Source organism: Hylobates moloch, unplaced genomic scaffold, assembly GCF_009828535.3.
Source record: "Hylobates moloch isolate HMO894 unplaced genomic scaffold, HMol_V3 SCAFFOLD_10, whole genome shotgun sequence".
Lineage (NCBI taxonomy): Eukaryota > Metazoa > Chordata > Mammalia > Primates > Hylobatidae > Hylobates > Hylobates moloch.
In genome coordinates this window covers 99,496,634-99,512,684 of record NW_026652285.1, presented here as the reverse complement: position 1 = coordinate 99,512,684, position 16,051 = coordinate 99,496,634, and the positions used below count along the sequence as shown (strand labels likewise).

At 44.0% G+C, this 16,051-nt stretch overlaps 1 protein-coding gene across 4 annotated transcripts in view; it reads right to left on the bottom strand.

Moving 5' to 3' along the window:
- Positions 1–16,051, bottom strand: part of GARNL3 (GTPase activating Rap/RanGAP domain like 3) — a 178,578-nt gene that overhangs the window by 39,987 nt on the left and 122,540 nt on the right. For all 4 annotated transcript variants that reach the window (XM_032165166.2, XM_032165165.2, XM_058446166.1 and 1 more), the window contains 7 exons: positions 15,437–15,545; positions 13,512–13,557; positions 11,913–12,019; positions 9,305–9,420; positions 7,308–7,412; positions 6,167–6,241; positions 2,631–2,742 (listed from right to left, as the gene is read on the bottom strand). In XM_032165166.2, coding sequence (XP_032021057.1) covers positions 2,631–2,742; positions 6,167–6,241; positions 7,308–7,412; positions 9,305–9,420; positions 11,913–12,019; positions 13,512–13,557; positions 15,437–15,545 — 670 coding nt within the window. The remainder of the gene's footprint in view (positions 1–2,630; positions 2,743–6,166; positions 6,242–7,307; positions 7,413–9,304; positions 9,421–11,912; positions 12,020–13,511; positions 13,558–15,436; positions 15,546–16,051) is intronic.

Sequence of the window (16,051 nt, the reverse complement as noted above, 5' to 3'; positions counted from 1 at the left end):
TAAGCAAAGGCTAATGGGATAGAGTGGAACTCAGTCTGAAACAAAATGGATGGATTCACTCATGGAAACATCTCATAATATGATTAAATGTAGACAAGAAAAAGGTAAACAAAGAAGAGAATTGTGGCTTAAAAGCACAACAAGAAATACAAAGAAGGCCCTTAAGATTCTTCTTTTTTTTTTAAGCAAACACAAACAGAAGCATCATTGTACAATAAAGACATGAAAAAACTAATTTAAATCATAAATCTAAGCCAGTGGTGGGTGTAAACAGCTACACCCACCATCCTGTCGAAGGCGACTTCCTTCAAATTTGGAAGAAAGAGTTTCCTGGCAAATCACAATACTCCTTATATCTGACATTTCCATTAAATTTTGGATCCTTAAGATAAAAATTTCAGAAAGGAACTTGGTAATTTTGGTTTGGATTTTGCATTTAAAAAAATAGAGGCAACTCAAATAGAATCTTTTGGTTTTAGGCAAGCTTACGAATAGTCATTATGAAGCATGCTTTCTCTTTCCCAAAAGGGCAAAAGGGAAGGAGTGAACATTCTTTAAATCACAAAATTTGTCATAATTATTTGCTCAGGGCTATATTTTTGGAAATCTGTGTTAGAGACATTGGTAGAGTTTAATATAATGTAGTTGGTTTAGTGGAAAGAGCCCTGGACTAACAATCACATCTGGGTACTAGTTCCAGATGTGCCACTAACCAGTTTTGTGATCTTGGGTAACTCACATCATTTATTTAGGCCTCAGCTTGTTCATCAATAAAACTAACAGACTGCACTAAACCTCTAAAGTCTGTTTTTTGCATTCCTTTTTTTGTTGTTGTTGTTTCACTTTTGGCAAGATCTAAGGATTTTATTACTTTTCTTTTTTTTTTTTAGATGGAGTCTTGCTCTGTTGCCCAGGCTGGAGTGCAGTGGTGCGATCTTGGCTCACTGCAACTTCCGCCTCCCAGGTTCAAGTGATTCTCCTGCTTCAGCCTCCTGAGCAGCTGGGATTACAGGCATCCACCACCACATCCGGCTAATTTTTGTATTTTTTTAGTTAGAGACGGGGTTTCACTATATTAGCCAGGCTGGTCTCGAACACCTGATCTTGTGATCTGCTCACCTCGGACTCCCAAAGTCCTGGGATTACAGGCATGAGCCACTGCGCCCAGAAGGATTTTATTACCTCTTAGCAAGTTCATAGAGACATAGTAAAGATAATAGCTGCCATTTAATAAGTTACTACTATATGCCAACTACTATGTAAACACTTAATACAGATAACTTTATTTAGCCCCTACAATCCCCTCCTTCTAGTTGTGATCATCATCCCATTTTGTTCCACCAATTTTCATCATTATAAACTATTTTCAGCATCTTAAAAAATTATCCCCAATTTACAGAAACTAGAGGCTCATAGAGGTTGAGTTTTCTTTAAGATCACACTTTCCAATCATTTTGTAATTTCAAAAATTACATATTGAATTTAAATTATAAATTTATGAATTTTAAATTATCTGCCTTAAGTTTGTTATAGATACAATGACTATGGGCACACAATTGAAACACGTATCAAAAATAACAGATGAGGTCAGAAATAGATCCATTATGAAGCACGGCTCACATGTCCTATCATGCTTCAGAAGGCACCTGGCATGGGGCCCCGGCATACAGGAGGTGCTTGGTAAATGTTCCCAGTAAGGGTCGGAGGGAGGACGTATAGGTTGTACTGAAGGATGCGAAGATGCTACAGTTTTAGGCCATTATGTCATTCTCACAGTGGTGGCTTTGGGATTCTCACAAAATGTCACTATGGTAACCAGGGATTGGGCAGCTGTTTCTGAGCAGTCCGAGGAAATGCCCTTTGAAGACATTGTCTCTGTGCCTATGGCTCCCTCGGAAGCCCAGGAGACAACCTGTTACTAGTGTTTAGCTCCTCCGTCATTCATTCAGGGTCTGGAATAATCTAAACGGGACTCTTGATGGAAGGGACCACACTGTCCTTGAGTCTACACCTGCTCTGAATTTGCACCCTCTCTGGGCGACGGTGGCTGATCTGTGGCGACAGAGAACTGACTAACCCCCCAGGCAGGCTAATCTATCTGGCTGCCAGAATGTGTGATTTTATATTGAGCTGGAATCTGTTTCCTTGTCAAAATCTTTTTGTTTCTATATCCATCAAAAATGGGTTATCTAAGATTCTTATTGTTTGTTTTGGACATCAGTACTTTTTGAATCAGAAATCTTTTTTTTTTTAAAGACTTTGAGAGAGGGAATGTCCCAGAGACAGTGGTTCTAAATAATGTATCCCTGTTCATTTAAAGTAAAATGTTGGAGTGATAATAAGTATTGGCTGAAAAGGAGATTCTTTTTGCAGGTCATTTGATATCCACAGTCCCATCATATATTTTGGGAAGAGAACCTATGGCCCACCCTCCAGCATGCTTGGTTCAGAGTATATTTCCTCTGCTTGCCCTGGAAACAAGGGTTTAATTTCATAAGGAAATAAAACTTTGCTAAACTCTCTGCAGATCACACATTTATGGCCCAAAGGGAGTTGGTTGGTGGTCACTCATCTTAGAAGTACTACAGGTTATATGAAAAAGACATTTGTAGGAGCAGCTACTCACTAACCATCCACTAGCAAGACGCCAGCATCAGTGGAAACCAGCAAGGCCTGGCCCCAGGGATCTGCACACACGGCTTCGTGAGGGAAATTACTGCAGAAACACTGGGGCTCCCACGGCTGTGAGGCAATACAAGCATCGGAAGATAAGTGCACCAGAAAAAATACACTGCAGCCCACCAAATGGAAATGTACAGTACCACACCTGAAACAGTAACACAGATACCCCCGTGGGAGCGGAGTCACTCCAAACCCTGGGGTCTGGACTCAATTACCTTTCTTAGGAAGAAAAGTCTCCTTTCAAATACGTATGCAATAGGAAAAGAGTGAATTCACAGGTTTCTGGCACCATAACCTGTCTCCGTATTATAATGTTTCTCAGGGGCAATTGACGCATTCGTAATGGTTTCTAAGGAAACATTTCCCTTTAACACCTGGGAGTTGGGCCAAATGGTGCCTCTGTTTTAGATAATTCATATTAGTTCATCATTAAAGGAAGTCCCACATAATTCTATAAAAAGTCAGATTCCTGTGTTGCTGATTCAGCAAATTAGTAAAACATACATGATGCATTAAAAGGTTGATATTGTTTTCACGTGAAAATGCTTATTGATCCACATAAGATACAAAATCTTAAAGAAAAAATAACATCTGTTTGGCAAGTGCTGTAAACAGAGCTAGTCAGGTTTCCGCATGACACATCTGTATCAAGCAAACTCTTCTTCGTTCATTTCCATCTCAGCCACATGTGGATGTGTGGAGTAGGAGGCATTGTGTACCGTGATCTTAGTCACACCAGAATTGTGGACATTTTCAACAGAATTCTTAGCTTCCCTCCAAAGCACTGGATGAGCCTCAGTGAGTTTGTGGAGATTCTCGGGCCCAAGTTGAAGTCTTACATCTTCACTTTTACTCTCAATCAGGCATCAGGGCCTGATGTGTCCCACCTGGGGCTGTAGTAGAGCCTGCGTGTGCACATGTAGGTGTGTTCTTAAGTACCCAGGCAAACATGCACTTGCATACTCAAGGTAAAGCAAAGGGCTCTGAGGACCACCTTTGAAAATGGCATTAGGGCTGAGGGTAAATACTGTGTGTTACTGCTCTCTTAGAAAAGGAAAGGATGCTCTCCCTTTAGGAAATGCATGGCCTCAAAAAGAATATTCTAACTGCTAAGATGGAACTTGCGATGTTCTAAAAAGATCCCCTAAAGAATGTGAAAACATTTTGTAAATGGAAAAAAGGCTAAACAAATGCAGGTCATTAATTGAAATGGCATTTCCCCAAGAAAATTTCTGGCAATTCTGAGTTTGTGACTTACACCAAAAGGACATAAAAAAAGCAAAGTTAATATAAATGTCAATAGGGAGAAGACACAGACATCAGCAGTAGGTAATGCCACGACAGAACAACCAGTTCTTAGTAACAATATGTTTTCTGCCCAGAAGACACAAGTTTGGAACACTAAGGCAGAAAGTTCTTCCCCCATAAGATCCAAGGGCCCTACAGGATCCACAGAGGTCTCAAGGAGGTCTGTGAAACCCCCAAAATTGTACTCAAATGCTGCATATATATGCCATTTTAACTTTTTTTTTTTTTTTTGAGACAAGGTCTTGCTCTGTCACCCAGGCTGGAGTGCAGTGGTGTGAACATGGCTCACTGCAGCCTTGACCTCCTGGGCTCAAGTGATCCTCCTGCCTCAGCCTCCTGAGTAGTTGGGACCATAGGCATGAGCCACCATGCCCGGCTAATTTTTTTGATTTTTTTTGTGGAGACAGGGTCTCACCATGTTGCCCAGGGTGGTCTCCAATCCTGGGCTCAAGTAGTCCTCCTGCCTTAGCCTCCCAAAGTGCTGGGATTATAGGCATGAACCACTGCACCCAGCCCCATTTTAATGGGCGGGTGCATGCAGGGTGTCCATTGCTTTACACGGGTGCCAGTGACCATGTGAGGTCTGAGGAACTGTTGAATATTGGGGTGTGCAGTGTCAGCAGCAAACTCAGATCTGGTCCCACAGTTGCTCTGGTCTGACGACAGACAGTGTTTGCCATTGCCCTGGACTCCCTTCCACGGGGGAGCCTTCATGAGGATTCCACCAGGTGAGAATGTGGTCTCCAGGCTTTCATGTCTATGTGCAGACTCTTCCTGGGTTCTCTCTAAGAACATGACCACAGCTCATGAAGTGATGAGTGCTGAACAGGTGGGCAAAGCCGGGTTCTCCGGGCACAGAACACTCTTGGGAACGGCAGGGGACTCTGGCCTCTGCAGAGCCAACTGCATAGCAGCAGCCCATGGGGCCCTCTGGAGCTGAGTTTCTCTGAGGTGGCCTATGGCCCGCGGGTGGGTTATAAGTACTGACCTCAACAATGGACGCTCACTCTTTGTTATTACCTGGTGAACAAGTTATGGTTCCACAACTTCTGTTTTTAATATAAGCCTAAGAACTTCTTATCGTTATTAAATCTTACTGGAATCTGTATCTATAACGTGCTTGGAAACAGTAAATTCCTACTGTGCATGGGAACAGGCAGACACTGGAACTGCTGCAGCCTTTGGGAAAGATGCTTTTCCAGTAGTCTTGTCTGAAGTTGGTTGTGGTTTTTAGGGTTAATTATATTTTGAGCTCATCATTTTCCTGAAACCAGACTTTAAAGCACGTAGGCTCACATCATCTATACCTTTATTAGTAAGGTAAATGTATTCATAATTATTTTGCTTTTATAATGGACACTTCTCTGGTGATGTGCTGTAAATCTGTCCCATTTAACTTTTATGTATTCTGAATGGAGATATAATTAAGTACATGGGGTACTGTTCTACAATACAAAATCATATTCATAATATAATTTGTGTATTTTTATCTGTTCTATTTTTGATAATCACCTAGTTTTTACCCCCATGGAAAGTGGAACAAGATGTAGATAAATAGCCAAAGAATTTTTTGGCTGGCTGAGTGAACTGTAGATTAAGCATTGGTTTTTCAGCTGTGGTCCTCTAACCAACAGCATCAGGATCACCTGGGAAGCCATTAGAGCTGCAAACTTTCGGGTCCCACCCCAGACCTGCTCAATCAGAAACTCTGGGGGTGAATTCAATACACACTAAAGCTTGAGCAGCACTGCCCAGGAGCCTTGCTGTTTAAAGCGTGTCTGTGGTCAGCAGCACAGGAACCACGTGCAAGTTTGTTGGAAACACAGACTCTCAGCCCCACTCCAGACCTACTGGATCAGAACATGCATTTGGTCAAGGTGTCCAAGTGATGTGTATGTACATAAAGCTTGAGAGGCCCTGTGGGGCCTGGCCTGCCTGACCAGGTCGGTCCTCCAGCAGCTCTGCTCCATTGAAGCAGGTGAAGGCATGCGCGTACCATGGCAACACAGAGGCTCTCACTAAATGGCCACTCAATTTTACCTAGGGCTTTCCCTGAGGACTCTGCAGTAGACATGCTCTTCTTCCTTCTGCTCTCAAACCTTTTTCCAATAATCTCAATCATTTCATTAAGGAAAAGGGGAATTTAAAGTTCGAATTGAAAGTATCATGAACTCACCTCTTTTTTACAGATCCCTGAAGCTGCCAAGCTTGATGGAGCATCTCCTCTCACAATGGATTTCAGTTTTAGTGCCTTACAGAACAGATATCTCTATTAAAGTTTACCAGGCGGCAAAAGTACAGCAGGATAAACAATTGTGATTTGACAAAAATTTAATAAAACAGGAGTAATTGCAGGCTAACATTTCGGGTTCCTCTACTGACTTGTTAATCAAGAATTGAAGTTAGCTGGACACAGTGAAGCCTTAATGACAATGTCCCAACCCAAATTATCCAAATGCATTTTGTCATTTCATTTAATCAATATATCATTACTGTGATTTATAAACCATGAGCATGGAAAAAATGCAGATTCTCCGGTCCCTCCTCAAACTTGATGAATCAGAATCTCTGGGAATAAAGTCTGGGTATCTTTAAACAAGAACCAATGTTTGAGAACCTTGTAACTAAGCTTCCTTTGATTACATGGCTTTCCTCTCTCCACCTGCCTTGTCCAGGTTTCTACTTCTGGGCCAGAACCTTATTTGCAGCTGAGGGCACTCCTCCTTCTCTATGCTGTGATGTGCGATCAAGGCAGACAGCTGTGTCACCTCCCGGAAGTGAGAAATACCAATGTCACATGCGAGCAGGGCAAAGGGAGAGTGATTTTCTCCAATGCCTGGAAAAAGGGGATGACTGGGCACCACCTAACTTCATGGTGACTTGGATTGTTTCCAAGTCATAGGGTGGTAATTCAAGTCTTCTGTGAGTGCCACTGCCACTCTGTGCTTCCTCCTGCCAGTCATGGGTTTAAGGGGCATTTCCCAAATTGGCTCCTCACTCTTCAGAAAATTCCTAGGAGGCAGGCAAGTGGTCTGTGCTCTCTGGAAGAGGGGGGCCCAGAGCTGGACCCTGTGGCTACCTGCCTTGAGGCAGTAGCATTCCTACCTCTGCAGAGTGCTGCTCTCTCAGTGATGCCTGCAGAGAACTGCACCTACTCAGTTCTCAAAAATCTCACTCGTGGTTGCCACAACAATCCTAAGAGAAATTACAGAGCTCCTACAGCAGCAGGCAAACAAAGTCTTTGCACGTGGACCATCTGGTTAGGATGGAACTCAAAACTACATGTCTCGCAGAAAAGGTTTCAGAAGAAAACCCACCTGCCCTATTCTAACAAACTCTGCCTGGCGGGCCTCCTCTTTCTTCCGCGCTGACTTGGGTGACTCTGGTAAGACATCACTAAAAGATCGTCTATTAAGCATGTTCTAAAAAAGAAAAACAAGTTATGAATTCCACAAACAGTTGTTAAGTCTCATCTTTTGGCTTCTCATAGTGCACAAAACTATTTATCCAAATGGTCCTATTTCTACCTTCTGTTTCATTCACTCAATAAGCATTGATGGAGCACCTGCTGTGTACCAGGTCCATGGTAGATACTAGATTCAGTCACTAGGTGGAGAGCCAGCATTGCATGGGGGCTGAGGACATGGCTTTGAAATCAGCAGACCTGCAGCTCTATCACTTACTAACTTACTAACAGTGTGACCTGGGCCACCACATTGCACAGCTCTGGGATGCCAATCTTACACAGCAGCACCCCCGGAACACAACAAACTGAATTCTATGAGAACAGTACCCCTAGAGCTGTGCAAATCTGCAGCCCTGTGGGTTGCCTTGAGCAAATTAGTTAATTTCCGAATCTCAGTGTCTTTGTGTGGTTAATACCCGTCTCCTAGGTGTGTTATGAGGTTTAAATGAGGCAATGCATGTAAGGTACTTTGCACAGTGCCTAGTGCATACTTAGTAATGTTAGTTCTCTTTAAAACTGTAGTTACTGAATGGGGTACACTCATTTAATCAGCAAGTACTGACTGAGCACCTAGTCCTCTGCCAGATTTTGGGAATGTGATAGACATAGTCTCTCTCTTTGTGGAGCACAGAGTCTACTGGGAAGACAGATTAAGTAATGACATGTTTAGCACATGTGATCACTGCTATGAAGGGGAAGTGTGGCAAGTATATGAAAACATTTAACGGGGGACCTGGCTTCAACTGGGGGGCTAGGGAAGCCTGGCTCAGGCAGTGATGCTTCAGCTGGGATATGATTACTCATCTTGAAGGACATCATTACTCATCTTGGTACCCTCTCTGTATCTTCCCTGACCTTAGGGAATTGACAGATTACCAACTAAGGTTTGCTCTTTAGGGTCCTGGGGTTAGCCTGGCCCAATCCCTGTAAGTAGTTGGGGTATACCGACCAGACAAGAGTCAAGGAGTGCCTATAAAATGGTGCTGGTCGGCTGGGTGCAGTGACTCATAACAGTAATCCCAGCACTTTGGGAGGCCAAGGCAGGTGGATCACCTGAAGTTGGGAGTTTGAGACCAGCCTGACCACCATGGAGAAACCCCGTCTCTACTAAAAATACAAAAAATTAGCCAGGTGCAGTGGTGTATGCCTATAACCCCAGTTACTTGGGAGGCTGAGGTAGGAGAATCGCTTGAACCCAGGAGGTGAAGGTTGTGGTGAGCCGAAATCACGCCATTGCACTCCAGCCTGGGCAACAAGAGAAGCTCTGTCTCCAAAAAGAAAAAAAAAGAAAAGAAAAGAGCACATGTGCACCTGAAGTGATAGAAAGGTGTTGGGTCTCATCAGTGTGGCTATGCCTCAGGCCTACGAAGTATCTGGGTCTTCAGTAAATGGGAATGCTTGTTTCAGCGTCTGAATATGGGGCTGGCCAATAAATCTCCAAAAAAAGCACCCTATGTCTTTCTAAAATCCCACTTTTGCCTGCCCATCGGCTCACATGACTGGCAATGCTGAGTAGTATTACCAAGAACAGCCACCCCAAAAAAAGCACTCTTCAATGCTCCACAGATTGCTGATTGATACCCAACCTACCTGTCCCTGGTTTGCACCTTGATTTCCACAGGTCCTGGCTTTCTGGAAATTGCATTCCTGTGTATGGAAACCCAATGTCCTTCCTTCTTGTGTCACAATGAGAGACTGTCAGCCCATGGTGGCCACAGCACAGTCCTGACAGCAAGGATCAAGACGCCTCCTATGCTTTTCTCACCAGGGCCTCATTGCTGAGTTGAGGACTTGTGTTCTCAACTCAGACCCCGTAAAAAGGAAAGAAGACCATGGACCCGGAATTACCTTATGCAAATCTGGCATCAAATCCTGGTGTAAAGATCTAATCAACATATCCAGGGTACGCCGACGTTTCTGGGCAAATGTTGGGGTTTCCAAAGTGGCTTTTTCACCATTAATTACTAAAATAAATCAAGTTAAAAAGGGAATTACAAGATATCTCTTGACACACACACAAGAATTGAAACTATGCATGTCTGTTCTTTTCTTTAGTTCTGGGACTGGGAATTTTTTTGTTTGAGGTTTTTTTTTTCTGCTTAGTACCTTGGAACAATCCATTTTAAAGCCTCGTTTCGGTTGAATAAAGGAAAAGGTCAAGATTTTTGTTGAAATGCCATTTCCTGTAATCTCGGAGTTTTCAACCTCACTGCTCAATCCACTTTGGAATTCCAAGACCCTCTGATCCCCCGGCTGCTACCTGTCCTCTCAGTGCACCAACCCCTCCTGGTCCTTCCTGGCCCCACACTCCATCTCCTCAACACACCCTCTCCATCACCTTGAGCCTGCATTCTTCTGCTGTTTCCACTTTCAAATCTTCAACATCAAATCAACCCAGCCCTTTGTTTCATTTCACCCCAAGTCTTTGACAACGCTGATGAAAGTCCCTCTGTTGACTGGCTCCACTTACAAGCTGGGTCCTTAGTGCTGCTGAGTGATGTCTAATTGGTGGTTACAGGTCTTTAGTGGCCCCTTCCTTGCCACAGGCCACCTACAGTGAATGCTCTCTTCCTGAGCCCCATGCTGCCAACACTCTTTCAGCTTCCAGTAGCTATACCCACTCTGTTGCTGACTCTGTTTCAGACCTGTTTCTTGCTCTCTATCTGATCCTCTGGACTTGAACACATGAGACTCAGACAATTTTACATACAATTTCAGCTTTCTGGCTTGATTTGAAAACTCAGAGTATCTGGCAACCCTGGCCATGGTGCATGCTCTGAAAGGCCTCAGCTGGATGGAGTGAGTACACGCTCTCAAGTGTGTCACAGCTCCCAGCACTCCTGACTGTCCTCCACTCAGCCCGCCTCACTTGCTCATGCTCCCTGCCTTGCTCTCCAGGCATCTGAGTTTGGGACCTTGTTGTAGCATTTGAAATAATGAGTATAAACACTGGAAAGGGAGAGACAAAATCATCATCTGTTGCACATGGTTTGCAATGTCTGCTGCCTCTAATGTGTCGAGGGAGACATCACCCATGGACCCTGGTATAGGTTGGAGTATGGGAGGTAACAATGCTGGTGGTCCAGCTAGGAAGAGAGGGAGCCCAGCTGGAAAGCAGAGGGAGCCTCAGCAAAGGTGTCTTTCATGTCTCTGTTCTCCAGGAGAAAGTTGTGGAATCATGCCGAGGTCTCTGTAAGGGAAGGGAGGGGTTTCCTATGGAAGAGAGGCTATCAAACAGCCTGGCCAGGACTTGGATGTTTCTGGTGGCTAGAACTGACACTCATGCTTGGCACTGTTTCTGTGCAGGAGAAGTCATGTTTGGGACTGTGAAGGAGTGACTGGGGAGATAGGAAGACAGAGGAGAGACAACATTTTCCTGTCCCTTGCCCTGGTCTGAGGGACTGGTTTGTGCCAGTACTGGAGTAGGATTAAGATTGGAGGTTGGGTAACACTCGTCCATGTAGGACTCAGTGAGGCTTTGGGCTCAGTCAATGCTTCCTTGAGACCAGGTGACCAGGATGGACAGAGAGAAGAGAGGGACATTCTAGATGTCTCAGAGCTGCACGGCAACAGTGACAGACTTAGGCAAAGACTGTAGTGGGGAGGAGTTGGGGGTGGGGACAGGGGGCAGCCAGCAAAGCAGCTGCAATGCCCAGCATACCTGGCAGGAGGCTGGAAAGCAGTATCTTCATGGAGGGCACAGATCGAGCAGCCCTGCCAGGGCGTGTGGCTGGCAAGCTGTGGCAGATGAACCCGAGTAACTTGTTTCTGATCATCAATGACACAGTCCCACCATGGGACTACCAGAAATAATTCCCAGGGGTGCCCTGAGGAGGGATGCACAGAGCTCTTGTGCTTTAGCAGATGTGGCCTCAGAGTTGGGTATTTGGGTATTACCAGTAGAGTGAAAATACATGCTCGCCAGCAAGTGATGCCTGGCAGTCACGGTCTACACACAGTATGTTCTCATTCTGTCTTTCTCTTTCCCACACATGTGCATGGGTGCACATATACACTCACACAAGTGTGCACGCACATTCCCCAACAACTCTCCCTATCCCTAAGCATATACCCACAACCACTCTTTCCCCCACCTACATTCCACTCTCTGACAGATACAGATACATATACAAGCAGAGATTCAGCATTGTATATGTATATGTATCTAATGGCTCTATCAGAACACAGGGCAGAAAGGCGAATTTGAGGCCTGAGGGTCCTTAGTGAACGAGTGTAGAGAAGTTTCAAGGCAGGTGGCAGGATGGAAGGTGGGGATGAAAACACAGGAGAAAACGTGCACAACATGATCAGAATACTAACACATGTTGTGCAAAGAATTAATGGAACATGGAAAGCTTAAACAATGACATTTCCTTAAACAGCATCCTGGGAGAATCTGAAGAAATGTATTCTGACATAGAACAAGTTGCAAAATGGTTTCAAAACAGAAACTTACATTTCACTAGCAAAAAGTCCCTGAATTCCTGGTGGTCTGTAAACACTGGTGGAGTTGGCAAGGGAGGGCCAAAGAGTGGTACACTCTCTTCTGAAAATATTTTCAGCCTACGTAGAGAACATTACAGAATTAATATTACCACTTGATATGGTTTGGCTGTGTCCCCACCCAAATCCCCACTTGAATTGTATCTCCCAGAATTCCCACATGCCATGGGTGGGACCCAGGGGGAGGTAATTGAATCATGAGGGCTGGTCTTTCCTGTGCTATTCTTGTGATAGTGAATAAGTCTCATGAGATCTGATAGGCTTATCAGGGGTTTCTGCTTTTGTTTCCTCCTCATTTTCTCTTGCCGCCACCATGTAAGACATGCCTTTAGCCTCCCACCATAATTCTGAAGCCTCCCCAGCCATGTGGAACTGTAAGTACAATTAAACCTCTTTTTTTTTTTTTTTTTTTTTTTGAGATGAGAGTCTTGCTCTGTCGCCCGGGCTAGAGTGCAGTGGTGCGATCTCGGCTCACTGCAAGCTCCGCCTCCCGGGTTCACACCATTCTCCTGCCTCAGCCTCCCAAGTAGCTGGAACTACAGGCGCCTGCCACCACGCCCAGCTAATTTTTTGTATTTTTAGTACAGACGGGGTTTCACCATGTTAGCCAGGATGGTCTCGATCTCCTGACCTTGTGATCTGCCCGCCTCAGCCTTCCAAAGTGCTGGGATTACAGGCACGAGCCACCGTACCTGGCCCAATTAAACCTCTTTTTCTTCCCAGTCTTGGGTATGTCTTTATTAGCAGTATGAAAATGAACTAATACACCACTATTCTGTCCTTCCATTTATCCAGCTGCATATGGGATGTGTCAGAAATATTTGTTGCATGCCAGGAGTGCCTTCTCTGGTCTGCCAGAGCCGAGGCCACTACCTCGCTTTCCCCTCCAGCTTAGTCAATGTGCTTTGAGGGTAGAGACCAAGTCTTCCCAAATCCTTCATGGTCCAACCCATCAAGCCAGGTACCCAGGAAGAAGAGCAATGGCCATCACTGAGCACCTGCTGCATATCAGGCAGCATACTTGGTATTTTAAGATACAGTATTGCCTCTGATTGTCACTACACCTGCCAGGGTAGTGTCATTACCTTCACTCTACACAGAAGGCCTGAGGCTCCAAGAAGATAAAACATTTTTTTCAAAGCCTCAAATAAATGATAGAGCTGGGATTCGAACTCAAATCTATTTGGCTCAAAGTTCAGGTTCTTTTTACAACATATTACCTTTTAGCAGATTAATATTTGAGAACAGAAAGATAAGCAGGCAAGAATGTAGACTCGGAAAGGATGAAGATCAAATATATCAAACCTGTTCCCATGGTAAAGTACAATAAAATATCAAACTAACCCTGACCCCCAGGTCTCCTGCATGGAACAACACTGGATGGAGTAAATGTTTCCTGAAGAGACAGTGGCCTTGAAGAAAGTTTTGTCAGGTGAGGGCACTCATATTAAATCAATCAAGAAATACGTATATCAAGAGTCTTGTAAAAATCAATGCGAAATTAACAAGCATGAGAATTAGAAGAAGCAATTGAGACAAAGTCATTACCTACCTGTAATTGTCATTTTGTTGATCGTACCTCACTAAGGCAAAAATATCTGTGGTGATGGTTAAGGGAACTAATCACAACACTGATGCTCACAACTGACAGCTTGCACTCCGAAAATCCCTTGTGCAGAGTCATTCTCGACCAGCGCTTCTGTGCTTAGGGCACCTATCAATCTTAGGTTGGGACAGAACCTATACTTCTTTCCAAGAGACAGCCCAGGGAGACTTATGTGAGGGCACCATGAGTAGGTTCAATGTCTGTATCTGCATCCTTTGGGGAAAAGGTTTAAATCTCCAAAGCTGTCAGAAAAGCAATAGAAATATAGCTATTAAACAACTAAGCAGTCAGCAAAGCAAAAAGAGCAGTTCCCTTGTCTGGAAGTACAAACAAGATCCCAATAGGAAATTAGTAATACATTTCATCTCACACATTTGGAAAGGGAAAGCAATTTAAATGTTTCCGCTGTATACCTTCCCTTTCTCTCCTTTTGGGTTTGGTAGACAAAACAAAACAAGCCTGTTGTAGCTGGTGGCAGATTCTGAGCAGAATCTACTTAGCTTGTGCTGGGGTTTGCGGAGTCTAAAATAGTAGGAAAGAATCCATCCAGATTCTTCCTTTCTCCCACCCTTCTTCCTCCCCTTCCACCTCCACCCACCATCTCCCAACCCCTGATTTCCTTAGCTAGGGCTATGGAGCCATCAATTCCTTAGTGTCTCCATTTCTAGGCTCCCTGGAATGAATCTGCCTTAATGATCTGCTTGCCCCTTTTCAGGAACAAATGTGCCAAGCCCCAAATCTAAAACATATAACTCAGGGAAATTCTAAAAAATAATGACTACCTCTCAATCACCTGAACAGTCACCTCACCACTGCTTCTACTGTGAAGTTGGAGAAGTTTTCTGTTATACAAGAAGAACCACCTCTAGAAAGGGGAAATATTAGTCCTAAATCCCAGGGGACAGGGGCAGCTATTACTCAGAAAGCAGGGATGAAAAGGGAAGAAAATTCTAACCAAGGTGCAAGTGCATATCGTTTGCTTCCTTACCCTCATGGAAGAAAGTTTGGAAACTGTTAACTTTTAAACACTTACTTCCATCCTCTATTTTTATGTCACAAGGAACAAGTCCAAGTCTCCAGATGCAATGAGTCACCGTGGGCTTGTCTCCAAACATGTTTACTTGGAGCCTCCAGGGAAATGAGTAACTCGACTAGAATTTATTCTGAAAATGCTGATTTGTTGCCTTTTGCTCATTATGTATAACCAGTAGAGCCACCAACTTAGGGTTTTGCTGTCATGGTCTGGGACCCAGAGCAACAGGGCCACAACTGAGTGTCTGCTGGGCGGGTCAAGCTCATGCCCCATGCCTGTCTGGCAGAGCCGAGCTCAGACACTGCAGAAGCTTCAGCCCCATTGCTGGACTTTGCCAGCAATATGAGCTGAACAGGGATTAGGGGAATCAGATAAAAATACTATTAATTCTATCATTTCTCAGATTTCAAGAGATGGTAATACAACAGCTATTACCAGGGCTTAAATCAACAAGAAAAATTATTTTGGCCTTTTATCTTAACTTGCAAGTTTTTATGCTTAAAGCAAATTTCTCAGAGAATTCACTACTTATAATTCTTCTAAACCATTTATGACTGAAGGATAGCAGGAAGTTTTCCTCATTTTGTAGACTACCTGAGGAAAGAGACCATATTTCAGGAGTCAAGAATTCTCTGAGAATTAATCCATCTACTACTGAAATGGAAGGAGAGAGGAAGGGGGAACTATACACAATGCTTAGGAAAAATTCCCCAAAAGTGGGTCTAAAGCTAGCATTACAAAACAAGTCCATGACAAGATTTGGTTTAAGGGTCATGGAAGTCCAATGAGGCTGAACCACAGCTTGCCACATTGGAGCATTTACAAAGGCCCAGGATACGTGTAAAGTGGGAGCGGATCATGGAAGGCTTAAAGGCAGGAGAAGATTCCTCTCCTTCTTGGAACACAATGGTGACGATATCGTTTCCGATGTGGCGTTTCCTTTCCACCTGTAGTGAGCATAAATAATATCACTGAGAAAGACTCTCAAACATGGCACATTCACAGAGTTAAAAAACCATAACCCAATATAACAAACCACAGCCACTATGACAGAGCCCTGAACTTCAGACATCTTTGACTTCAGGCCTCCCATGTTTTGCCAGCCTAGGCCCTTGCTCTCCAACCCATCTCCTCTGCTCCTGTCTCAGTGGCCAAGCTCTGGGGTGGGTGAGGAGTATCTTAGAGAGAGGTTTTTTCCCAGCCTGGTACAGCCCATGTAGATACTCAGTGTTAACTTCCTGCAGTGACCTAAAAACAATACTTGTCAACCATCACACAGGACCACTTATGATATGTCCTGGATAGTCTCATTTTGACAAGACACAAGGCACACTGAGAGAAGGCACAGAGAAAAGGTAACACCTATACAAAATAGACTCTCAAGAGTCCATGTTGGATAGAGGAATGTTTGAATCAAATATATTTTAAAAAAAGAGACAAAAAAGAGTCTATG